The following is a 25,245-nucleotide window of genomic DNA, read 5'->3' as shown; positions in this document are numbered from 1 at the left end:
AGTGGCAATTATTTCCATTTGCTCATATCCTTGTTTTGGAGCACAGAGTGTGGTTTGGAGCACAGACCTGCAAGTATACAGGGAGAGAAGAGCTACAGGAAAATATCTCCTCTCTTTCAAACACAAAATAACAAATTTGTTCTGAATGGATAGTAAGAATGAAAAGTTTACAAGTACATGTCTTGAGGGAGTAAATGACAAAAAATTACGGCTCTTACATTTGTGAAATCCTGATTGTGTTTTTCTTAGAGATTGTGGAGGAAGGTTCCAAGCAAAGATGAAAGGACTCAGCAATGTTTTTTATTGTGGTGTGGTCAGAAAGCAACCTTCCAGCCTGTTCACATAAGAAATTATTTGGGTTAGGAAGACTGTCCCACTTAACTGGACTCCTACCTGAAATTCCTGCGGTAGTCATGTACTTTTGTGACCTTGCATTAAAAATCTCGTGCTCGTTTTTTCTGGAAGCGATCTGAGTGTTACTCGGGTAGAGGAAAGAGAAAGGAACCCATGGCTCATCTCTCTCCCATGTGGGCTCAAGAAAATGATTATCAATTGAAAGCCGAGAGAGACTAAATTAGGAAGGGTGAGAAGAGGCTAAATAAGGTCCTTCACAATTAAAAGCCTGCCACATGTACTGCTTCAGAGTGAGTCTCATACAACAGTTAGACAAGAGGCCGTTCAGCTTTGCATTTAGCCTGTGGGGTTTTAATGCAACAGGAATGTGGAATTTGTTTACAAGGTAGCAGTTATTGCTGAAATATGTGAGTGCTGTTGCCTGGGGAAGTTTCAGAGGATTGAGGTTGTGCTGACAGTGGCTGTACCTCTTGGACAGTCCCTGTGGATGTTGAGGAAGAAACTGGTCTCTGAGTCTGCAGTCAGAGGGCTGTGGAAGGAATGCAGGGGAAGATGCTCCCCTTCCTCACTGCCTCCCACTGCTCTCCCACCGCTCCAGCCAGATCTCACTCCATCTTCACTGCTCCTTCGTACTAGGATGACCCAGGAGGGCGAACCGGTCCTTGGGCTGGAGACATGGCTTCTTGTTATCCGTGCATCAGATGTGACTCCAGGTTAGCGCATGAATGCAGCCTCTTTGGTGGAGCGGTGTGGGCTGAAACGAGGCAAAGCCAAGGGAGTGTTGAGGACTGAGGGCCCCTGATGGCACCTTTCATGAGCACCTCCTGGAAATCAACCTGCTTATGCTCTGGCTAGTCTCAGCTGGTAGGCTGGTGTATCTCTGCCTGGAAGGGCTCAGGCTTTTCTTAAAAGATTTCATTTTTTCTCTTTGCATTCCCTACCTCCTTTCTTTTTCCTCTTCTTTCAACATTAAAACTATTCTGCACATGGTGCATAGATGATCATAATGGTTACTCCATCTTTCCAGCACAGGAGTTCCCAAGGAAGCCAGTAAAGCCCAGCCTGATCTCTTTATTTCATTACTTGTGTTTGACCGAACCGGACTGTATTTTTCATCACATTAATGGCAAAATATTTGGAAGTAGGACTGAAATATATTCTGTGTTCAGATGAACATGACATTTGAAAAGATTTGTCATTAACTTTTAAAGAAACCTAATAAAACTGTTGAAATGACACTGTTCAGTACACCACACATTATGCAGCCGAGAGTAAATACTCCATGCAGTATAGATAGACTAGAAAGTATGAAAATTGGGCTGCATTCAGTTCTGATGTTAGCAATTGCCTTCTTTGTCTGGTTAACTTGGCCCACTGAGTTTTCTTCAGAATAGCAGATGAAGCTGAATAAGGATTGTGATCTGGGTAGTGCTAAATGCTTTCTGCATCTTAAACTGCCATTAACCTCCGCACTGTACAAGAACATGCTTACATTAGCCTAATTGATGGGGCAGCAGGTGTAAGTGCGCTGTTTCTCAGGGCTTGCTGTGGTTCCAGGTGAGTCTTATTCTTTCTTTGCCACAAAGTTAGTGCATGTGTCCATATATAGACAATTTATTGTATTCATGGTTCCAAAAAGCAAGAAAGGATCAATGAAAGCCTGTTATGCTTCCTTGAATTTAAAGGCATTGAAACCTTATAACAGCGTTGATTTTTCTACTCATTCTGAATACCAAAAGACTTGTATAATTATTTTTCTGAAATAGCTTCAGGAATGTTCGCAGTGCTGAATTCAAGAATAATTGCAATTGCGACATGTAGAATCAAATGTAATTTTGTTCTAACTAAAGCAAGACATTTTACTTTCTTTTCTATTGCTTTTCAAGGAGAGGCACAGTGAATTTTTAATACTTTACCAACCTTTGACACTGAGTGACGTTAGTCTGCTATTGTACAAAAAGGATGAACTTCAGAACATTATTAGCCAAAGTAGTACTCTACGTGAACACTCGATATTATTTAAGTTAAAAATACAGATTGTGCTTCTATCAGTAAAGATGGCTGATACTCTGGTAGTATGTTGAGCTGTTTGTGCTTCTAAATATAGAAGAGGATCTCTGGTAGGGAGCAGTCCAGGGGAGGTCTTGTGTCTTTGTGTAAAACAGCTGTGTCTTTATTATCCCTGTGTGCTGAGAAAGAAGAAGGAGAACCAATGTGGTTTTATTACTCTAACGGGTCTTTTAATAATAATGCTTTCCATATTGGTAGAATAGATCTCCTGGCCCCTCTACTGAATCACAAAAAAGAGAGAACTGAAAGCAAGAAGGAAGGGGTTACTCCATAGGAATAGGACATTTCACATGAGTTTCCTTTATTCTTTTGCCAACGTAAACTCCTCCCCCCTCCCTCCCCTTTAATTCTTTTATTCTTTTATATGGTTGTTTGGTTTGCTTTGTTGCTGGGGTTTTTTTGTTTAAAGAAAGCACCGCAAGCTAAGGCTTTTCCCATGAACAAACTATGACCTTTGACAAGGTGTATACCGTCGAGTTACTGAGGTCTATCAGGGAAGAAGAGTCCCCTCCACCCTTCTGGAGGGCAGCCTGTTCCCTGTGCTATCCAGGGCATCAGACTGGGCGATTGCAGTGATGTCTTCTGACCTCTTATGTTTGTCTGTTTTGTTGCAATGCACTTTTTTAAAAACAAAAAGCTCGCTCTTCAAAAGCTGCTTTGGAGGAAAGTTTATTTTATGGGATGTTTCTAATTTCTCTCGGAAATGATGGGGGAAGGAAGATCTATCAATTCTTGGAAAAAACCCCACCAGGTAGAGAGAGAGCAGGGTTCCCCCCCCCCCATCCCTTGGAAATGCATTGTGCTTGTAATAGAGAAAGGAATGTGCTGTTGGCAGGCGCACGTCAGAAGGGCTGGTGAGGATCTGACACGAGAATCTGCATGACCTTTGGAATAACAGGGACAGATACACCAGGGAGGAGTTTGTGCTGGTTAGGCAAAGGAAGATGCACACTGCCCAACAGCAGTGAAAGAGGCAAATTAAGACAACCAGACACCCGGAAGACCCATTGAAAGGCTTGGGAAGATGCACCTGCTGTCTCTTCTGTTATTCCTGTCGTAGCCCATGAAGTCCGACATGACAGCCATGGCAGGTATCACCCTGTTTGCACAAAGGCTCAGAAGAGGAGCCCATGCAGTGAGCTGTGTCCTATCTCCTCTCTCCCCTCTTCCTTTTAGCAGGTATTTTATTACTTGAGATCCTTTAATGTCTCTTCTATCCGTGACCACAGGGACATCGGGCACCACCTTATGTTTAAACAGTATGCAACAGGGGATTTGAGTGAGAGAGGCGAGTACTGCAAAGGAAAGGGCTGGTGTAGAGAGATAATAGTATGTCAGTAGTTATACATAGCTGGTTCCTGTGCCGTAGCTTGCTATTCCTCCACCTCCACTGATGCTGGAGGTAGAATAATAGCAAACTCTGGCACAAGGAGCAGCATTGGAAGAGATTATGTATTGGTACAACTAACTTCTGTTAGTCATTTCTGAGAGAAAGGGCAAATCACTCACAGCTAGCTCGATTAATTTTGATAGCGACTGGGAAGAGGATGAGAGGGTCCCTAAAAGGCAGAGGTTTAAAGAGGAGGGCATTGGCTTTGTGTTTGGGCTGGGTGCTCTCACCTGGATGCCTGCCTAGGACCCATAGGCCAGGGAGAGGATGCTGGTAGCAAAACTACTCACAGCCAGCCTTGCTCTGAGCATGAGGAGTGGCACACAGGCTCTCACCACACCATCGTGGTTGCACAATATAGAGATTTTCTAATAACATGAGAGCATGCTACAAGGGTAGCAGTAGCTGGAGAAAAATACCAGGCACAAGCAAAGAAACAAAACCATTTATTAACCAATAATGCAGATAAGAAAAGATGGGGAAGGTGTACCAGATTTGGTGTGAGACTGATGAAGACTAATAATGAACTATCATGTTTTATACAGCAAACCATTTGTGAAAATACCACATTTTGAAGATGATGTCCCCATGGACATCAGTCAGCATAAAGAAGTAGGTGCTAACAGCATCCGCACTAAATTATTAAAACTAGCAGAGAACAACTGAAGTCAGAGACTTTGCAAAGTAATTCTTTTCATTTACTGATGCAAAACACTTGAACAAAATGGAAGGAGACAATTGTCTGCCCAACTTCGAAAACAAAAGGCAAAGTTGTATACAAAAAGTGACAAGGTGTTTTTCTTCTTGGTTTGGCATGAAGTTTATCTTTGATATTTTATATAGAGTTGGTAGAGGAAAACAGTGCCATTTTCTCAGGAAATATGTCTTCTCTGGATAAATTATTTTTAATAATTCAAAAAAGGATAGGTATGCAGCTAGAATATGTACAGATCCTGTATAGGTGCTGACATGTGGTGGAAAGGCAGGGTGGCCCTTCAGTCACAGTGCTGGGACTCCGCATAAAGCTCCTAGGATGTCTGCGTGCATGAAAGCAAGAACTCAAGTGCATTTGCTCATTTGATTTAAAAATTGGAGGCTGAATAAAAAGTGAAATCTGCACTCCTTTGACATAAAGAGAGGTCTGGAGCAGGAAGATGTATGGCTTTGGAGATGGTGTTGCAGTTGTTACCAAATTCTCCTGTCCCTTTACGTGAGCTTTTTGGATGTGTTTATACAAACTAATTGGATTTGCAGAGACCTGCATCTCACTCGTGGACACTCCTAATACCTGGGCTCATATGTGCTGTGCTAGCTCAAGGGGATCACTTCACTGTATTTCCTAGACCTCCTGTTGCAGAAGGTGGAGGTAGAGAGGAGAAGTTTATCTTAGTAACATAAGTTCAAGATGATGGATGGCTTCTGGAAAGGATTGTATAATTGGGCACACTGTGAGCTAAAGGAGCTCTGCTGATGTGCCTGCTGCTGGCAGGGGATTGCGGCAGGCGCCCTGGGCTTGCTCCCTCTGGAAACTTTGAGCTGTCCCTTTTCTGTGGTCCATGTGATGGGAGACAGGGCTGCATGGCCCATGGATGGTGCCTTCATTTCAGGTCTGAGCCCTCAGAGAGGTGGGTGGGTGAGGAAAAGCTGCCTCAGTCTTCACCCCTGGTATTTAGGTTGTTTTGGTTCAGTTACTACCTCAGCTAGAGGAGTCTTTTTGAGTATTTGGGTTTTCTTTATATCCCCAGAATCCCTGCATTTTCTTTCCCAAATCCACAAGATTGTGTAATACCAGTAGGAATTTTAGTGTATAACATGATACTGGAGAGAGAAAAGGGCAGCTCTTTCTCTCATGTGAAATAATTTCCCTAAATCTAGATTTTTAAATTCACTCTAATTCCTGATGTTTCTTTGCCTACTAGAAATAGAAAATTCTTATGCAACATAGGAATAAAAGGTGTAAATTGTTGTCATTTGGTTCAACTGTGATTTTTTTTTTTGGTCCACATTTTGGAATGTACTGACATTTAGGAGGAATAGTAAGGAGGATAAACACCTATTGTGTTGCCATATTCCCTCTCTATTCTTTGCACTCACGTAGTCTCAGCTGTATTTCTTGTATCTTAGCTCATCTAGAAAGGGCATGGGAAGGAAGAAGGAAAGTGGAAAAAGTCTCTGCTGGGAAAAGTCCAATATAGAAAAAATACTGTTATAAGCTCAGGTAATATTTAGCAATTTATCATCAGACATTTTGGGCTTATAAAATCTCATAATAAATTGATAAACCAGGTATCTCTAGTATTCCACTGTGAAAAGAACCACACATAAAATGCAAAGGAAAAAAAAAAAGAGTAAAAGAGTATGACTGCCAGCAGCGTGGTAAATCTTGCCCTTGCTAACAGAGGAGGAGAAGCATTGCAGAGTGCTCCTCCAGGATGCGCATCCTGCTGAGTCTTCAGATCACAGGGTGATTTAACTTAGTGATGGACTTCAGCAAATCCTTGGGGAAACTGAAAATGAGAAATCTCATCAGCCCCGCTCCGCAGCCGAGCCTCCAGATCCAAGCACAAGTGCACACTGAATACCACCCGTGCCGGTGGGTACCGATTCAAAGCTGCTGAATTTTGCAGCATTTCTTTGCACGACTATTAAACTTGTAGGCTGTCATAGATTTCAGGCCAAGCGTCGAGGAAGATAAAATTTAGCTCCAGAACAAACAATCAAATCTCTGTTTACGTCAGGGAAGTGACAAGTGGTTATAGTCATACCAAAGGTAAACTTTGACCTCTGTTGGTTTTGATTTTTTTTCCTTTTAAGTGTCGTGTTTTAATTAGATCTTTCATGTGATGAATGTATTAATACCAGAGAGTTTGTTACAGACGCTGAGGAAACAGCTTGAAAGATTGAAAACCTGCCTAAAGATATTGTTAAAATAGGTTATGCTGAAGAAAAAAAGAGGAGATACAAATAGTACAGTTCTCTGAGTTCATATATTTGGGAAAGAAAATAGAGTTATATCATGGTGGGTGGTGAACAAGTGAAAACCAGCGTTTCTCTAACAGCAGTCAGCAAAGGAAGCATTTAAGAGGAAAAACAACTTTCCCCTAGGTCAATAAAAATGACATTGTAAATTTTAAGGTAGGAATGATTGTGATTGCCTACAGCTAGGTTTGGTGAGATGCTAAGCCAGGCAGCGCCCTGCTTGCAGAGCGGTGCAGAGGATCTCTGGCAGCCGTCAGATGCTCAGCAGGGGCCAGTATCTCTTTGCGCTGTGTTGGGGTATTGCTCCAGTGGAAACCGTCGCTTGACAAAACAGTCAAGCAAGTGGCTAAGTCTCAGCTTCAGTATTTGCTTAAAATCAAGGTTTGCTAAGAAAACCCCTGATCTGTCAACTTTGGAGCGTACTTCTGAAAACCTGGCCCCCAGCGCACCGCCCGCCAAGCTTTTCACAACTCCTTCCAGTCCCCTCCGCCACCTGCTGACCCCCTCCGCCATCCTCAGGTTAAGGAAGCGGGTGCCCATTCATCCCTTGACGCAAACAAATCTCCCCTTGGTAACAGCAGCCATAAAACTCCTCCCGCAGCCTTGGCGCTGGGCGGGCGGCCGCGCCTCGCAGTCCTCGTCACGGTGTGTGTTTGCACAATATAGTGACTGCGGAGAGAGCTGCCGCCACCTCCTCCTCATCTTCATCCTGCGTGTCAGCCAGCACAGGCCCGAGAGAGTCACTTCAAACCCTGGGTTCGGACTGGAAACTTGCCTTTTGAACTGAAAACCTGAGGTACGTCCACTCGCAAGCTCTGGGCAGTGAAAGGTCCGCACAGTTTCCCAATCCTTGTAGTTGCACGCCGCGTTGAAATGCAGCAATATTGATAAAAGTCCTACAGTTCCCCCACGGTGAAAACAATATTGCTCATCTCACCCCAAACTTCTAGGAGTTATTTACCATATTTACTGTTTAAAATAACCACATTCCTGCTGGCACCATCAGAGTCTCCAGGCTCCTGCACAGGAGGCAGATGCTGCTGGTGCTTGTGCCCGGTGTCTCCTCCACCCCAGGCACCTCTGACCCACACCTTGGGTCGCTTTCTGCTTCACTCCAAAGTTGTCTTACCCGGACAACCTGTCTCTGCACACTGCCTGGATCTCTTTGGCAGCTCTCCCACAGCGAAGCAGCCAGCTCTTCCCCCAGGCGACACCGGGGAGCCGTCCAGGGATCACTCTGGCAGTAGTGGTGGGACCTGGCCAAGGACCTGGCTCCTTCTCGCAAGCTGGTGCTCCAGCCCTGCACCCGGTGCTGCACGCTTGCAGGAGACATCCCCAAAAGCACAGTGGTGGTGGGCTGCCTTCCTCAGATCTTGGGCACTTTTCAGAAAGACACAGTAATTCTTAAAATAGCCTTACAAAACAGCAAAAATGTGGCAGACCTGAAAAATGGCCGTGTGAGGTCAGAAGGAGAGTGAGGACCTTGCTTCAAGATGCACAGCTGACAAGGCGAGAGCTTATCAGGGTTCAGTGGGTTTCTGTTTCTCCTAAGTGAGGAGATGTATGCTGCACCCCTGGTCACATATTAGTGTCCCTAAATGTTTGGCACACCCAGTGGAAACTCTCTTCATGACCTTAGATGTCAGACATCAGTCACACAAACCTTCTGTGACATTATGGTGGAGCTAACCTTTTTTAAAATCTTTTTTATTCTCTAGAAAATTGGCTGCTAAGGTTTGAGATGGGACAACACCACATTTCTGAATTGTCAGAAATATATTATCTGCTTGGATTTTGCCAGAGGGAATGTGTTTATACTTGCCTGCATGTTTCAAACTAACATTTCCATTATGTGGGTATTTATCCCCTGGTGCCTTTGCTATTCAGAACTGGTGAAGTATGGCATATAAACATTCAGATTAAAAAAAATACACCCTCACCTGAGTGCAGCTGGATGCAGCAGAGCTGTGCCAGCGGGCCACAGCTGGGGATCTGAGTTATGGCATCCGTAATTTATATAGAGATTGTAGGATCCCACCTCTGGATGCGTATAGCTTATAGATGCTACAGGGCATGCTTATAACAGCTGAAGTTTTAAAGGTATTGATTTGCACTCCTGCCATTGCTATTGCATCATGACAGCATGAATCTGAGACACCCTGAGCCTGTTTAATAATTGACTAGATGTGTCACAGCCCACAATACATATTTATCTGCTACCTCCCCTCGGGCATTTACTTTAAAAATATAGGTATCATACATGTTCTTTTCTAGGGCTGGTTCCTTCCTAATTCTACCTACACAAGGCAGATGCCCTTGACCAAAAGTTGCTCTCCCTCGGCTTAGTGTTTACCTCTGGTTTTGGTCTCCCAATGGGTGGTGGCAGGGGGTGTTTTAGAGTCGGCTGGCGGGGGAGCTCCGGACCGCTGGGCAGCAGAGCTGCCTTTGCTGTGCCTGTCGTGGAGCCGTTCATCACGGCCCGACTCAAGCGCTCGCTGATGGTTCAGGCAACGCATCATGTTTTAGACTTGAGTAATAAATCTTTCATATCCATTTCGCTAACTCTTTGAATTGATGAGCCTCGTCACTTAAGTCTGCTGGTACTTCAGGGGATCAAAATAGCCATGGTGTACTCACCTTCCCATCCAGGTTGTGGCGTCACCATTACAGCCCGAAGTGTTATTCTACGGCACCATTAACTCACCATCCAGACAGTGGCATCCATGACTTTATTCTGCCTTAACCATGAAGTTACGGTTTTCCAGATGAAGAAAAGAGAGCACAAACAGACTACTGCTCTGAAAAGGCATTTTAAATTATAGATATTCTATCCTCAGGCTTGAGACATGTTAAATTTTGGAAATACTTTTAAATTTAGGAACCTTAATGAGCAAAGTGATTTTGCTTCCAAAAAGCAAAGAAGCGAGAGGAGAAGAAAAGAAGAAATTGATTGTTTTATTTTTACTTGTATTTTTCTGTTGTCTATACGAACAAAGGAATAAAAAGAGTTGTTACCTTTTCACAAGTTGCTTAAAAAAGAAGAAGAAATAGAATCCATAGAATACTTCAAATTGGATATAAATAAAGGAAAAATATGTGTGGTTCATGACCGTCGTTACTTGTATGTTACCCAAATGTTGTAATTATGACAGAGACATTTTGTCTGTGGTCCTGAATAGGTGCAGAGAGGGAGAGTCAAAGAAGCCCACGTCTTCTGATGCCTGCTTTTGGAAGCATTTGAGAATCTCATGAAAGTCAATTTTCAGTCAGGAGAGGCTCGTTGGTTAACTAAACCATAATGTACTATTGTCTTATGAAAGAGGAAATATTCTGTGGAATTTATTATACCTTAGACTAATAGGTTTCATCCCATGGGATATTTTTATATTTTATGTATATTTATATATAGATATAATAATATCTTACATATATTTAGACATATCTTGTCTATGTATTTATGTACAAAAGCACACGCATATTATTTTATATTTTATATTTTAGAAACTTGCCTGTATGTTTGTATACATATATATAGTGAAGTACTATTATTTTGTTGATATGACTGACACTTTTTCTACCTCCTTTAGTGACTGTCACATGAGTTCCTCAAGGATAATGGACCCTAAGGTGCGAGAGACTGAAGGAGATGGAGAGGACAATTCAGGTGAATTGCTCCCTTCCCTGGTGAATGAAAAGTGCTGTGACTTCTTGAGCTTCTTTAGCTCTCTCACAGAAGTGAATCTGTTTGTTTAGAGAATGCATTCTCCCTTTCTCTCCTCCTGTCTCCAAGAGCTGTTATATTTCTGACATTTTCAGAGGCTTGAAATAAGACTTTTCTAGCATCTTGTGACAAAGTTAACTTTTTTTACCCAACAAGATCCAACAGTAAGTGAAACGCTGACAGGGATGCCTCGCAGAGCTGTCATGCCAACTTATGCAGGACAGGCACAAGTTGTTGGGATGTCTTGTGCAAAACTCTGATTTCATTTCAAGTAGTTTCCTTCTTGGAGCTTGCAAATGATCCTAATTTAGGTCTTTCCTTACTGAGCAGACTAGCATTGCTTTTCAAGATTATTGCTTGATTTCTAGTTTAATACTTTGTGATCCATTGAGTCTTGTAATTAGCATTCAAAATATTCTGGGATGTATTATAAAACTGACATTATAAAAGCATTAGCCTCCCAACACTGCACATTCCACCTAAGTTAGCCTTTTCTACATTTAAATTGCTTTTGGTAACAACATTGTCCTTATCATCACTATTTAGCTTGGTGAACAAAGGCAGTGGGTTTCCAAGTTGTAATTTCTTCTCAGTATCACAGGCTGTTAATACCAAAGTTTTTCTTCACAGTCTAATTATCTGAAGAGGCAAATAGAAACACTATTAGGAAAGATCCTACACTGTAGGTTATTTCTTATGTCATAAACATAGCAATCCATTCTCCAAGATAATAGTAATTTCATGCTACCAGTATAGTCTTGAAAGACATTAATTCAAGAGCAGAAATTATAAGGGAATTATTATTGTTCCAAAAACTTGCACATGGTGCTGGTTCCATCTTCTTTATGTTTCTTCGTTTAGGAAAGAAAAAATCAAAGTTTAAATCTTTCAAAAAGTTTTTTGGTAAAAAGAAAAGGAAAGAGACGTCATCTTCTGGGAACAGCAGTCTGAAGTTATTCCAGTCAACAAGCGATGTTGCAGCCTCACACGACGTGCCTGTTAATTATGATTCTGAAGATGAACTCCAGTAAGTGTTTGGATTCTAGCTGGTAAACAAATACAGAACTGCTACATTGTCTGTAGATTAAAGACACCCCAAAATTGCCTCTTCCTCTTGTTCAGAATGCTGCAATCTCCAACAGTTGCTTTTTTCAGGAAAGTACAAATTAAAATGACTAATGCAAAACAAATTGCAAGGGAATTGGATGGGGTGCAGCAAGAAATAACAACTAAAAAAGTTTTCATTTAATCATAAATAAGCCTTGGGTTATTGTTTCAAAAGAATGTAATTTCCATCTTCAAAATTTAATTAGGTATTCAGCTTATATCTTACCAGGATTGTCTTATGCCCCTAAGATTTAACTCCTAAGGATTTTTAAAGAAATTTAGATGCCTAACCATTTACACCAGGTTTTGAAAGCAAGGAAGGGATAAGGGGATAACTGCAACTGAAATCAGCCTTTATTTCCTCTGTGTACATGGGATTCATCTGACCAAAGGACAAATGTCTGCATCTGAGTTATTCACCAGCTGCCTTTTATAATCAGCAGAGAAAAGTCAACATTACTAAGAAAGCTCATTGTAATTCTTGTGTAGACATCTGAAGTTGTTCAGATGAACCAGGCTCTAGAAGTGCCTATTTCTAGAGAGCCAGCGTGACCAGCTCCAATGTAGGTACCTGTGGTTTAACATCTGAAGTTAGACCAGATGAATGCCACCCTGTGCATCTGTCTGCCTCTGAAAATCCTGTCTTTGTTCAGGCATCGCCAAAAATGTTCCCCACTGCTGAAGGGTAACCATGAGAAACACAGTCTAAAGTTCAAATGTGTTCCTGGATGGAGAGATGGACTGAAGAGCCCCTTGGCTGCCTAAAAAGCAAGTCCTTGCGTTGGTGGATGCTGTGCCTCTCAGAACAAACCTCCTGGTCCTCAGGCAGGAGATGCTGCTGTGGGCAGGGACGGGAAGGACAAACCATCCCGGCCATTTAAGGCGGCGTTATACGACGCGGCCACCAGGCAGCGCCAAACAACCAAAAGAAATTATTAACTTTTTTTTTTTTTTTTTGGTCTTTTGTGGCTTTGGCAGCAGTAATATTTGTCCACCTTGAAGCTCCAGGAGTTCCAGGCTCGCAGGACTAGGTCTAACAGTGGGCTGTAGTGTTGTTGTTTAACAACATTTTTTTAAGACATGGATGGTCAGATTTTCTCTCCCATGTGCACAACTCGACAAGGTCATGTCTGAGTGGGTACAGTCTTTGGCTGTTTTGGCCGTGTTCCTGTGCCGTTACTTGCAGGGTTGTTACATTATTGTTTCTTAATATTTGTATAGACAGACAAAGACCGGGAAATTCCTTGAAAGGAAGGAAAATTAATTTGAGCGCTCCTAATCTGAGGAGACATCTAGGGTACCTCCGCTACGCATCCAGGAGGTATGCATCTGCTAGAAAGAGAAAGCAAAGGTAGCACGCTGGGATAGATGTGCACGTGCAACAGCACTACTTCTTGGGCTGCCGTTGCAGTCTTTGTAAAATGTCGGTGTGTTGAGCAGCCATCGCAGCCCCGACTGGCACTTACTTTGCAAATTGCTGTAGATCTGTCTGACCCTGGATGCATTGCAGAGATCGCATTTTCACTTAGATAAATTGTTCTTCTGATGTCTCTAATGCATTAAGCAGAAGCAGCAGGCTTTCCTTCCTTCTGCAGCAGAAATACAGATCAACTTTTTCCTACTATTGTTTTATCTGACATATTTATAGCAGTCATTACAAGGAAAATGTTACTTTCTGCCCTGTTTGTTTATGTTCCTGAATGTCCCTAAGACAGTATCTAAGATCCAAAAATACACAGTTCTCCTCCTTTTTTTTTTTTATTTTTTTTTCTTTAGATCGTCTGTTAAAATAACTTGATAGTTACATGAACCCAAACAGTTCTGTATTCTGTACTCTGGTTTGCTGTTTCATAGCTGTCTTATGAAAAAAAAAATAAAAGAAGGGAATCCTAGAAGAAATGGCATGCACAAGCATTTCTGGTCCCTGCTCAGTAAGGCTATTAGCTAGGCTGAGGAAAATGAGCACAAGAGACCTCTTAGCAGCTAGCTGTCTATCTGTGACTCTCCCATACCATTCTCATGAGGAAACAAGGTGTTCATGCCCCACATGTAACATTTGCAAAAGAAGTTACATACCACATGCATCAAAAGTAGGAAACAGAATGAGAGAAGCTACCCACAAAGCATCTCCTGCTTCCTCTCACCAGCCCTCAAAGAATGTCCGTGAAAAAAATGTGTCCCCTAGGCTCATAAGGGAAAATCCCAGGGATCTTGATAAAGAGCACAGGACCTTGTAAGCACCTTGTAAGGATTTATAAAAATGATTCTCTGTGAGAACTATATTGCCTGGAATATTTTCCTTATGACCTGCATGGCAGAGATACATTAAATGCTGTACCACACTTAAATAATAAAAGGTACTTATTCTTCCTATGGTAATGGTCAGTCATTTGCAAGATATGTTCTTACATTAGCAAGTCCATCTCAGGTACAGGCTTGTTTATGTGAACTCCCTTCATTTTGCACCTGGTTTTGCCTGAAGCACTGTCACGCTGCACAGCTGCTGACTTCTAGCCAAGGGGCAAGTAGCCTTTCCATAAGATGGAACTCAGTTGCTGGGGTTAAATTGTCTCTAACCTTGATTCAGTTTGCTAACGTGATGGATAACAGCATTTGCAAATTTTTGTTTGATTTTTAAAGGTGTTACCTAGATTAGCCTGAATGACTGTATTGTATTCATGAAGAAGTCTGGAATCTCGTGTGCAATGTGTGCTGCGCACACCTGTCTCCCACTCCATGTTCAACAGCCCACCTGAGCTAAGAGTAAGAGGACTGGCAAAAAAATGTTTTCACTCATTTGTTATATTATTCTAGGACACATAAAGGCATTATGGGAAGCAGAGCTTTGTCACATGATAGCATTTTCATCCCTGAGACTGGGCAAGAGCCTGCAAGGCCAGTAAGAGTGTTTTCTCAAGAAAACATTTCTGATCGGATTAGAGCTTTACAGGTAATTTACACAACATAATTTTTTCAAATGCAAGAGGTGGAATGTCTTTCCGGGGTTGATTTTTTTTGGATAATATTTGTAGTTGAACATTTGATTAGTAAGTAATATCTGTCTGCAGATAAATGTTGCATTTGTTAATTAGACAGCAGTATCCTATCTTGGTTCTCCTTAAATGATAGTTGAAAAATGGATAGGTTATTTGGCTCCCTGAGCGAATGTCTAAAATGAGATGTCCTGTGCTCTGAATCATTCAGTTGTGAAGTTAAAATAAAGGTAACGCATTGACCTGAGCTAAAAAATGTACTGGGGAAACCTCCATCACTATCACATGCTAATGTATTTTATGCCACGCTGAAGTTGAAACTCCAGCCTACCATGAAATTGGGACCTCCACCTCCATTTGGACTTCATGCAAAGCGAACAGAGGATGCTGGGACCAGTTCTGAAGATGATGGATTACCCAGGAGCCCTCCAGAAATGTCTTTGCTCCACGAAAACCTAAATTCAGGCACAACAACAAGAGTGAGTAGTTCTGGTGTTTACAAAAATCAGCGTTTAATGACTTGTTTTTTCTATGTGTGAAAGGCAGAATAAATTATTTGGTTCGCTATATGTATCACTACTTTATGCCTGGAATACCTTACTCGAAATGGGAAAATGCTATTTCTCTGTGTAAACATCTACTTAAAATCTCTGTTCCTTTTAAAATATAAATATCACGCCAGAAAATGCAAAACTAGGAAGGAGAGAATGTGTTTGTGTGAGTGCATGGGGATGCTGGGTTTTTTTAGGGACTACAGAGAGCTGCCAGGCATAAAAAAAAAAAAAAAAAAGCTGAAAAATCTGTATTCTCCCTTGAATGTGCTGATAAGAGAGCTCTTTTCTTTAATGTTTTTCTAGGCTGTCATCAGAAAAAGAAACATAAAAGAATTCGAAACTGTTTTTTCTTTTTAAATTATAGTTTTGTTGTATGCTATTTCATTCTTTATCTGCATGTCTTAACACTTTTTGTTTGCAGTGTCCTTGCTAATCCTTAAGACTATAGAGAAAAACAACTTACATTGTCAGTATCTGTGTGCACTTTGTGTAGATGGTTTCTGCAAGTATATCCACCTCGTTTGTCATCTTTTACTGAATCTCTTCCTCATTCCATCCCACAGTTCTCTGACTCTCACAAGCACCTTAGCTCTTTGAGTTTAGCTGGAACAGGCAGTGAAGAAGAAGAACAGGTAACTTATGCCAAATGTATTAAGGGCCAAGCAATTATGCATAGTAGTTTTTTAAAGAAATGTAAGACATAAATATTATTTTGTTGCCCATCTGCTGACAAAAAACAACCTTGTATGTATGTAATTGCATGCCTGTCTGTTTGCTGTGCTTTTTAATGCCTGTCCATCTAACATAAAAGTTGTGATTATTTATCAACATAATTCTGACACCAAGTAATCTCCCACTGGTAATAATTAAGCCCTCTAGAATTGCTCATACCCTTTAGCAAACTTTACAGACATGATTTAACCTCCAAGCACAACCAACTAGATTTAGATACTGAAACAGTATCTCTTTTTTTAAAGATGGGAAACTGCAGTAAAGGCTGCTTGGGTTACATGTATAGCATAAGGGAGGAAGCTTGTTGAGGAGCTGTGAATAAAATACAGATCCTCTGAAATCTGCCCATCCCCTTGCTTTAAGTACAAGGTTACCTCGCACTGATAAAGAAAGTGTTCGCCTGATGATAGTCGCTGACATTGCTGCTTAGGAGTCTGAGGTTCAGCCTTCAGTCGGATTCGGGCCACGTGAGCCAGCGCGAGCTGTGAATTTTGCTGAAGTGATGTTTTCAGGACTTGAGTACAGGCAAATAGATGGCTTTCTTCAATCAGCAGCCAGCCGTTCTGGCTGATTAAAGGGCAGTTTTGAAAGGCTCTGAAGAGTCCATTTTAGTTGTCCGCAGCTGGAGTCATGGTGGAAACAACACAGGGGGTAAAGGGAAGAGCGTTTTCTGGAAATAGGAGGAGGCATGGAGGGAATTGCAGAAAGGAAGTAGAGATGCTAGCCCTGAGCTGACTATTTCTTGGTAATTACGCAAAATGTATTTCAAGGCCAGCTGCAGCAGAGCTTAGCAAAGATTTCTGGCCATAGTTGTTAGATTCTGCATGAAGCTGTTGGAAAAACTGCTTATATACAGTGAAATTTTAATATTTGTAAAGAAAAACACCAGAACACGTGAAGAAGATATTTCTTGAAAACTGGTATAGGCTCGCTGTAAATTTGTCCAGTTCAGATGATGTTTGCTAAAGGAGAATTTATGTCTCCCTGTTGTTCCATTAACATCACTCTCTGACTCACTCACTGACTCCTGAGATGTGGTGGTGACTACGTGGCTGCTCAGCTTTTTCTGCATGCCCCATCATTTAGCTCAGAGCTCTCTTCATCCCAGTCCAGTTTTAGAGTGCAGCCAGAAAGTAGCCCCATCTGAAGGCTTTCCTCCCAAACCGCAGGGTCGACTACCTGGCATTTCGGAGAGATTAGCCCTTCTTCTGGAAGTCAGAGGAGACCAACTCACAGGACTGAGGAGCTTTGCACGACGCAGCCCTGAGATTTTGGGTGGCAGTGATGCCTTGCTGTGTCTTGGAAGCTTTCATGGATCGAAGAAGGGAGAAAGGGATCCTGACAGTCCCATCCCTGGCTTTGGAGATGGGGCTCCCTCATGGCCCCCCACCTTGTGCGACCCAGTGTGACCATCTGAAGGACAACTGAGCCATGTGCACATGAGGTTTGGGGAAAAGGATCTGCCAGCCGTCCCTTCCTCCAGCAGGCTTCACCAGAGCCAGACTTCGTGGGACAGGCAACTTCTGCAGCCGGCTCAGAGCTGGCATTCACTCGGGCTGCTGAAATTTAAGTAACAAACCAGATTCTTGATTTTCCAGCGTAATGGCCAACACTGAGCGCTGCCAACGAGAAGACATGCAAAGTTCTCGAGGAAAAGCAGAAGCCAGAAGAAAGGCAGGCAAATAATGACGTGCCTTGAAAGAGAACATGTGCTGCGTCTTTATCATGGAGCTGAAATGTCAATGTATTCACTGTTAGGTACTAATGTATAATGCAGCCACGTATCATTTGTTGTACATTAGTCATGTTTGAGTACTAGACTGCAGATATTGCAGAGTGAAAATTAATGAGAGCATCCATTATTCAGCATGGCTGAGCTGCTTTTTTTTTTTTTTCTAAAATAGAAAGCATGATCGGAAGCTATGGATCCAGCCTCCGCTAAAATCAATGGGTGTTTTCCCCTGGCCATTGAGGAAGCTGTAGCAGGCCCTCTCTACACACAGAGTATCTTTTGGCTGCAGTGCATAAAGCAGAACTCTACTTGTAGAAAGTGCTGATGCTTTTTCCCTCCCTAAATGAAACGAACACTATCGTGCTCTCCCCTTCTCCTATCCAACCCCCTCAGTAAAATATCACTTCCAGAGAGAGAAGAAAGAAGAAGAAAAGACAAAAGAAGAAGAAAGCTCGCAGATGAAAGCATGACAAAGGAAGAAAGCTCTTCTAATGAGATGAACCAGAATTTCAAGCCTACGAAGGGAGTGGTGTCATGAGTTGTCAGAGGTCATGTTAATGCCATGACAGATAGTTTGGAAATATCATTTTGCCTTTCTGCAGAAACTGAATCAGAGAGAAAGGAAGAACTCTTTGTAGAGTCATTTTTCATAAATTCTTCGTTCTCCTTTTTGCATCAGCCTTGAGACTAGGGTAGGTTTTGGTGAAATGCACAGGCAAGCTGGATTCCAGCTTTATGAAAGTACTGCACCGCTTGGAGCATTCAGAAGTTGTTTCTGGATGGGTATTTGGCCTCTAGTAGGAATTATCCATCATTTTGTTCCCCAGAATGGTCTATAAATGAAATTTTACATTTTGGGTAAACTCCCTAGTTATTTTGCAGATATAAATACATGAGGAAAAAAACGCAAGCTGACTTAAATGTCAATGCCATTGGCATTTGATTCTTTTGTCTTTAGGAGGGTGTTGTAGACTTGGAAGAGACCTGATGAAGTACAGGAAGCTAGAGATGTTACATCCCAGAATAACTGTGGGTAGGAGCATAGACATGGATGCTGGAGGACAGACCCAGAAAGGAAACTGGCACTTTAGGTTCTGTAACTGAGTACTCTTCATAAATCTGTCTTCTAAAACATGCTGGCCATGTATTTATGTGCTTTAGATCTTCTAGTTAAATGTGACTTGGTCCTTCCCACAAGCAGCTAAAAATGCAGAATTGCTAACACCAGTAGTCCACATGCAACATTAGGAAATGCAATGCATTTTAAAGAGAGGTCAAAAAACAAAAAGAGGCAACCTCAAAAAGCCAATAAACATGGCCACTTATTTGTAGAATTGTTTTTTTCATATCTTTGTTTCTTTGTTTGATTGTCTATTTGGGGATTATTTTTTTTCAGGTTACATTGGGTCCTTCTTCTAGATCTCGCTCTACAGACGGTCAGCTGTTCCCTAGGCACAGAAGTGCCAAAACTGGAGCTGCCCAGATATCTGACAGTACCGTTTCGCCTGCAGCTAATTTTGACACTCCACCTGAGCTTTCCTCTTGCTTGGATAATTCTGCTGCTAAACACAAGCTTTTAATAAAACCCCGGAACCAGAGATCCAGTAAAATGAGAAGATTTTCTCAGGTACTTGTGAAAATAAACAGTGTCACCTTTGACACAAGTTCTTACTGGACTTTGTATTTCAAACTTAGGTATGATAAGGAAAGTCAGATTGCAGCATGGATATTTCATCGGGTTTTAATAGCTGTTATTTGATGAGGCTATGTATCTAGTGTAGACACTAGGAACAGATGAAATATTATGAGTTTACTTGTTAATTCTTGATGCAGCACTTAATGTAACAATTTCTTCTTAAATTTACCATGCAATACAATTTTGTGTCTTGTTTGTGATGCAGGTGTTGGGGCTGACTGCTTCATTTCTTACTTAAAAAAAAATTTCTGGAAAGTGTTATGGTCAACTTGAGTACTTTTCCTAGTCTGAAAGATCCTGTAAAATCTTGAGCCTTTGAGAGACTGTTGATGGAGGAGCTGTTTTAACTTCCCAAATATAATTGGGCTTATATTTTCAAAAAGTACAGAAAGAATAAATTGTGACCTATTAATCGGAGCCAAATTCTGTATATTAGGACTGTTCTGAATTCAGACCTCTCCCTGCCCCAAAACTTGTAAACCCTTTATGTGCACTACAGAGACTTAAAATAAGTCTCCACAGAAAAAAAAAGGTGTATACTATTAAAAAAAATTGTTTTTAAAACCATCCTTTTAAAACACCATTTATCTGATTCTTTGACATATCTTCTGAAGGGCATAGCTTAATTTTTCTTTCTCTCCTCTTTTTATAACTAAAGTTTGCAGCTCTTACTACAGTATTTCCACTTTATTGTTTGTGGTTTCTTCCACTGTTTTAAATACATTAAAACCATTAAATTGGCTTGATTATCACCAGGAATATTATTTCCTCTGTGTTTAAATATTACTTAGCTGATATTCTGTATTTTCTAAAATCTGGGATTGATCTTTGGGCTCGGTAGAGCACTGCTATGAGCAACCCAATGATGAAGCCAGTTATTTAGAAAAGCATGTAACGCAATAACTTGCTGATCAAACCTCCTCTTCCATTGTAACATTGTTACCGACATACAATTGCTTTGTCCGGTCTGCTTAGAAACTGCCCAATGACCGAGCCCTCCTGGAGAGCGCGCACATCTTTTGATAATACCATTTTTAATACTTTCCTGCCCGACTCTGCCTGTGCACCTTGCTTCTGGCTAATGGATGTCTTCCGCTTTCATGTTCCTGTGTACATGGATTGTGAATGCAGGTGGCATTGCGGCTTTGTCTTTGCAATTGCACTTGCGAAACAAGAAGTTGGAAGAACCCTGAAAGTATCTTCAGCGTGCAAGTTTTGTGTTCTTAGACTTAGGGCCTACATCCAAAATATATATTTACCCAACAAACTATAGTGAATCAGTGAGCTAATACAGGCACCATATGAAAAGGCATATTCAGCAGCTTAATAATGTGCTTTCAAATCATTATGTATATTTAGGCAGTCCTTATCTGAAGCTTAATCACAAGACCTTACAGATAACTACATATGCATTTATAAACCTTTATCAAATACTCTAACTCTTGAAAGAAAAAGAAGACTTTTACACAAAGGAGGCAAGGCTGTAACGCTGTATGGCAGTGGGATTAGGCAGCAGACTGCCATATGGAGGTAGACACTCAGCTGGCATAGAGTGTCATAACCGGATGGACTTGTTAGGCTTTTGCTCTTCCTTCTATGTACCCTTCCCTCTTCAGAGCCATGCTTTAAGAAGAATGGGTTGTTTTATTTTTAATGCTAGTATAGAGTAGCAAAATACAAAGGGACAGATTTTTCTCTTTCAAGTGCTGCTTTTTGCCAGGAGCAACACAACATAGCCAGTATGCTCTGGGGAATCAAGTGCCAAGGACGCTCCAATGGCCATTGTTTTGATGCACTTCCCATCTACAAAGGCATGAAAGCATTAGTTGTGCAGAAGGAAGTGTCACTTATTGCTTTTATATTGGTTAAATACATTATTCCAGGATCTGCTTAGATAAAAAAGCATCCAGTATGTAGGTTAAGAAAACAGCAAGCTCAGCATTGGAGGCAAGTATTGCCTCCTCTCTAAGATCTCAGTTGTAACTATAATGATGAATAAGAAAAAAAGTGAATCTGTACATGGTGATGGGGTTTTCTGAACTTCTTTCTTGCAGAGGACCCAGTCTGAATCTCTGACTGATTTGAGCTGTACCCCAGAAGAAGAAGAAGTAGATGATGAAAAGGAGATGCAGACCGACTTGCCAGATGCTGTATTCAAACCCAGCAATCAAGAACTGCCATGCGGCACAGCTGCAGCGCAGGATGTGGCTTCCTGGCCCAAGCCCAGAATGCCTGAGGACCTTCCCCCTGCTTGGAGACCAGTGATGACTCAACCTACTTTTGAGTCTGCTGTGATACAGGAAGCCCTGCTGCTAAAGAATAAACCGGAGGGCTGCCAACCAGCACTGGAAACGACGTGTGTGAAGTCTGAGTCCTCATTGCTGTTAGAAGGCAAAGACTCCACAACTTCTTTCTACTCCAGTCCAGACAGAGAAGTACAAAAGCAAGAAGATTTCTCAGAAACACCGGTTCTGTTGTCTGGGGATGTGAGCAATATGTCAATCAATATTTCAAATCAAGAAAATGAGGAGCTTCCTACTGTGTTTTCAGTAAATAAAATACCATCTGAAGAAGATATTTCAATTAGTAAGAATAGTATTGTTTGCTTGGAAGGGTCAGAAGAAAATATACAGGAGGATGATGTGAAAATGCTCTATAATAAAGAGGCAAAGAAAGAGGTTGCTGTATTGTCAGAGTCCAGCAAGCAATTTTCCATAGGTTCTTTCCAGCCCACAGACTCATTCCATGTTTCACATCCTGCTTCCTCAGCACAGATGGGATCATCTGCTTCCTGCTCGATAAAGAAAACAAAGACTGCACAAGAGGCAGCTGCTTCTGGTGAGAACAGTCAGTCACTGGTCCACAAGGAGGAACTTTTGGGGAAGAAGGCTGAAAAAGCAGCCAATGAACTCAATGCCTTGAGAAAATTTTCTGTTTCCTCTGCACGGGAGAGACCAAGGACCAGAAGCCTTCACTTCCCAGAAAGATCAGAGTTGGAAAGCCCATTAAATACTGGGTTCTTCCTGTCCAAAGCAAACGTCTCCTCGAGAAATGAGAATTGGAAAGAAGACTTGCAGAAGGGATCAGATCCGGAGGAGGAGAAAAGTAGCAACAAAAAGCAGACTTTGCTGCCAGAGTCTGACTCTGAGAACACAGGCCAGCTTACAGAAATTTTGTCTGGCTGTGTTTCTCCGGCTGTCGATACAGTGCCAGGCGATTCTTCAGTGGTATCTCAGAATCGGCCAAGCTGTGAAGATAAAAGTCCTTTTCAAGTGAAACTTAGATCCACCTCACTGTCCTTGAAATACAGAGACAACTCGTCACCAGAATCAAAAGGGATTAAAAGATACAGTGCAGAGTTTAATTTAGAAAATGAGGGGTTGACTTCCTTTCTAAAAGGTGATAAGACACAGATCAAAAAAACAGCCAATACAAATATTGATGATTCTTTCAATGAAAAGATCAAACCCAAAGCGAAGTCCTCTGAACAGCTTAGTAGCAAACCTCCGTTGCCCAAAAAGCCAGCCTTGCAAAACATAACCATTCCAAATACTACTGCAAACAAGGAGAAGCAGGACAAAGCTATTCACTCTCCTGAATCCAGAAATGAAGACAGAGACTTGGAGAAAAAGTCAAATCCTTGTAAAGTTCCCGGTAAGACTCCCGATACTTTATAAAGTTAGCTTAACTCTGATGGAACGACCTTACCTGTGAGAGAGGGCAAGGCAGCCCTGTCATGCCAGTCACAACACTGGTGAGCGCAAGCTGATGGCTCTGCCTTCAGTGATGTTGCTCCCTGATTCTCCCCTGCTGAAAAGATTATCAGGACAGCAGGGAAGAAGCGGCAGACAGAGTAAGATATTATTGCCTGTGATTTTTGCATTTCAGGGCATTGTTTAAAGGATGTTCAAAGTGAGACTCAAAAAATAAAGTGCATTAGCAAGTATTGTGAAACAGAAATATCAAGCCACTAAGCGTCTCCATTTAGAGCTGCTGTATGGCAATTCAAAAGCCAGGAGCACATATTAAGTGGAGTGCACTGCGTGGGATGAGTGACTCAGACCTCTAGACCTTCTTTTCCACCGTAGCATTGAGGCAGACATACCAGTAACTGCCTAGCATGCTCAACACGACATTTATTTATTGTCTCCTGTGAGCTTTGCTTATTCATTTATCCATCTTTATCATTACTCATTCCTTGTTTAAAAACAAAAAAATAACTACCCTGCAGCTTCCTGGAGTTTAAAGCCAGGAGAGACCGTAAGATCGTGTCTACTGCAGATTGTTAAATTTCACCCTGTTGTCTGTATTATATAATTGGGTTAGAGTTAAAAAAAAAAATCGGTCCTCTGGAGACTGATATATTGTCGGCTACAGGCAGAGAAAAGAAAAGACTGGAAGTGGCACCACTGTCTGAGGTCTTTGCAACAGCAGTAAACAAGTTAGGTGAAGCATGCTCAAGCAATTCTAGCAGGAGACCTCTGCTCTTCACTTCAGAGAACAGCCAAGAGCAGGGAAAAAAATCTTTAGGTCTTCTGATATGTGGGAGAAACTTCTTCCCTGCCCTAAATCTGTCTGATGTTTGATGTTAAGAATGTGAGGAGGAGATGCTGGCCAAGCAAATGAAAAGGTTTCTTTGTGCCATTGCAGAGCTCCCCCCCACCTCTGATTGCTTTTCTCTGATTGGGGTCAGTCTCTGAGCTTCAGAGTGGGGAAACACCCAGCCAGAAGAAGACCTCAGTGCACAGCGGCCACTTGTCCTACAGGGTGACAAAAGCCTCTTCCTGGCCCCAGAGGCAACCTGCTCGTGTCCTGAATGACAGCTTATTCCAGTTGTCATCTGCTGCAGCATCGCAGATGTTTTTGCAGGGCTCTGGCCACATTTACAGTTTCCTGCTCTCCCAGCAGTCATAAAGGAAGGGATTCATCGGCTCCTGGCCTCCAGGGCCAGCCGAGGCTCCCACGGCTGTCCAGCCAGAGCCTCCCCACACCCCATGGGCAAGGTGCTCTCCCTTATATAATCCCAACGCTCCTTTTAAAGGCATTTACCCCTCAGCCCTGCCCTGAGGAATAGTTGATTATTTGTAGTGACGCCCAAATCTCTGGTTGATTGAGATTTTGGGGAGGGTCATACCGGGAACAAGCAAGGAGGAGACCTAGCACAGTAGGGATGGTCAGGCAGAGGGTGGGGGAAAGCAGCGGAGGCACCAGCAGTCCTGCACACAGCCTTTTTTTACATCCCTCCTGCTGAGTCCCAGGGTGCCTGCAGCGGGAGTGGGGTGGGAGATGGCGGGTGCTGGAGGAGGGAGAAGGGGAATAAACGAAGCCGAGGAGCACATTACTCCTCCAGGCTTCTCTGCTCCTCAGCCCTGAGGTGAAGGAGATTCCCTGCTCCCAAGCACAGGACTGTCCTCTGCAAAATAGGGTCTGTGGGTGAGAGCCATCCCCCGGCCCCCTGGCAGGGATTCAAACACCTGGAGTTTGAATCCGGGGCTGCGGGTTGATGAGCCCTTTTTTAGACATGTTCCTTTCCACTTGACAGTATTACACCAAACCTATGTGGCCTGAGGTTGTTTAACACGGTGGTTCAGATTGGTCTGCAGGTAATTAGTCTCTGTCCTTATCTACTGCCCCACTGATCTTACTGTATCACCTTAAGCAAAGCTGCTACGGTTTTCCACATCATTTCCAGCTTTGAGTCGCTTGGTAATGGGTTCTGATATGTGGGCATGCCAGGACTCAAGAAAGAGTTTAATTCTAAATACAAAGCAGCCTGCTCCAAACTCACCTGAGGTCCTTCCTACCCCACTGCAGACCTTTGTCCTTCGCCATCTGACCAAGCACCTCCTTGTGCTAAGCTGCCACATCAGCCTGAGCTGCCCGCCCGAGGTCGTGGGTGAACGAGGTGTGCCCACCT

At 42.3% G+C, this 25,245-nt stretch overlaps 1 protein-coding gene across 1 annotated transcript in view; it reads left to right on the top strand.

Moving 5' to 3' along the window:
- LOC104636596 (CRACD-like protein) overlaps positions 1 to 25,245 on the top strand; it is a 111,704-nt gene that overhangs the window by 73,146 nt on the left and 13,313 nt on the right. Inside the window, exons 18-24 of the mRNA XM_075762715.1 lie at positions 10,381 to 10,457; positions 11,376 to 11,541; positions 14,436 to 14,571; positions 14,929 to 15,093; positions 15,732 to 15,800; positions 19,029 to 19,259; positions 21,383 to 22,982. Coding sequence (XP_075618830.1) covers positions 10,381 to 10,457; positions 11,376 to 11,541; positions 14,436 to 14,571; positions 14,929 to 15,093; positions 15,732 to 15,800; positions 19,029 to 19,259; positions 21,383 to 22,982 — 2,444 coding nt within the window. The remainder of the gene's footprint in view (positions 1 to 10,380; positions 10,458 to 11,375; positions 11,542 to 14,435; positions 14,572 to 14,928; positions 15,094 to 15,731; positions 15,801 to 19,028; positions 19,260 to 21,382; positions 22,983 to 25,245) is intronic.

The sequence above is a fragment of the Balearica regulorum genome, chromosome 1 (genome assembly GCF_011004875.1).
Source record: "Balearica regulorum gibbericeps isolate bBalReg1 chromosome 1, bBalReg1.pri, whole genome shotgun sequence".
NCBI classification, from domain to species: Eukaryota; Metazoa; Chordata; class Aves; order Gruiformes; family Gruidae; genus Balearica; species Balearica regulorum.
The sequence above is the reverse complement of the archived record's forward strand: the minus strand, read 5'-3'. Positions and strand labels throughout refer to the sequence as shown.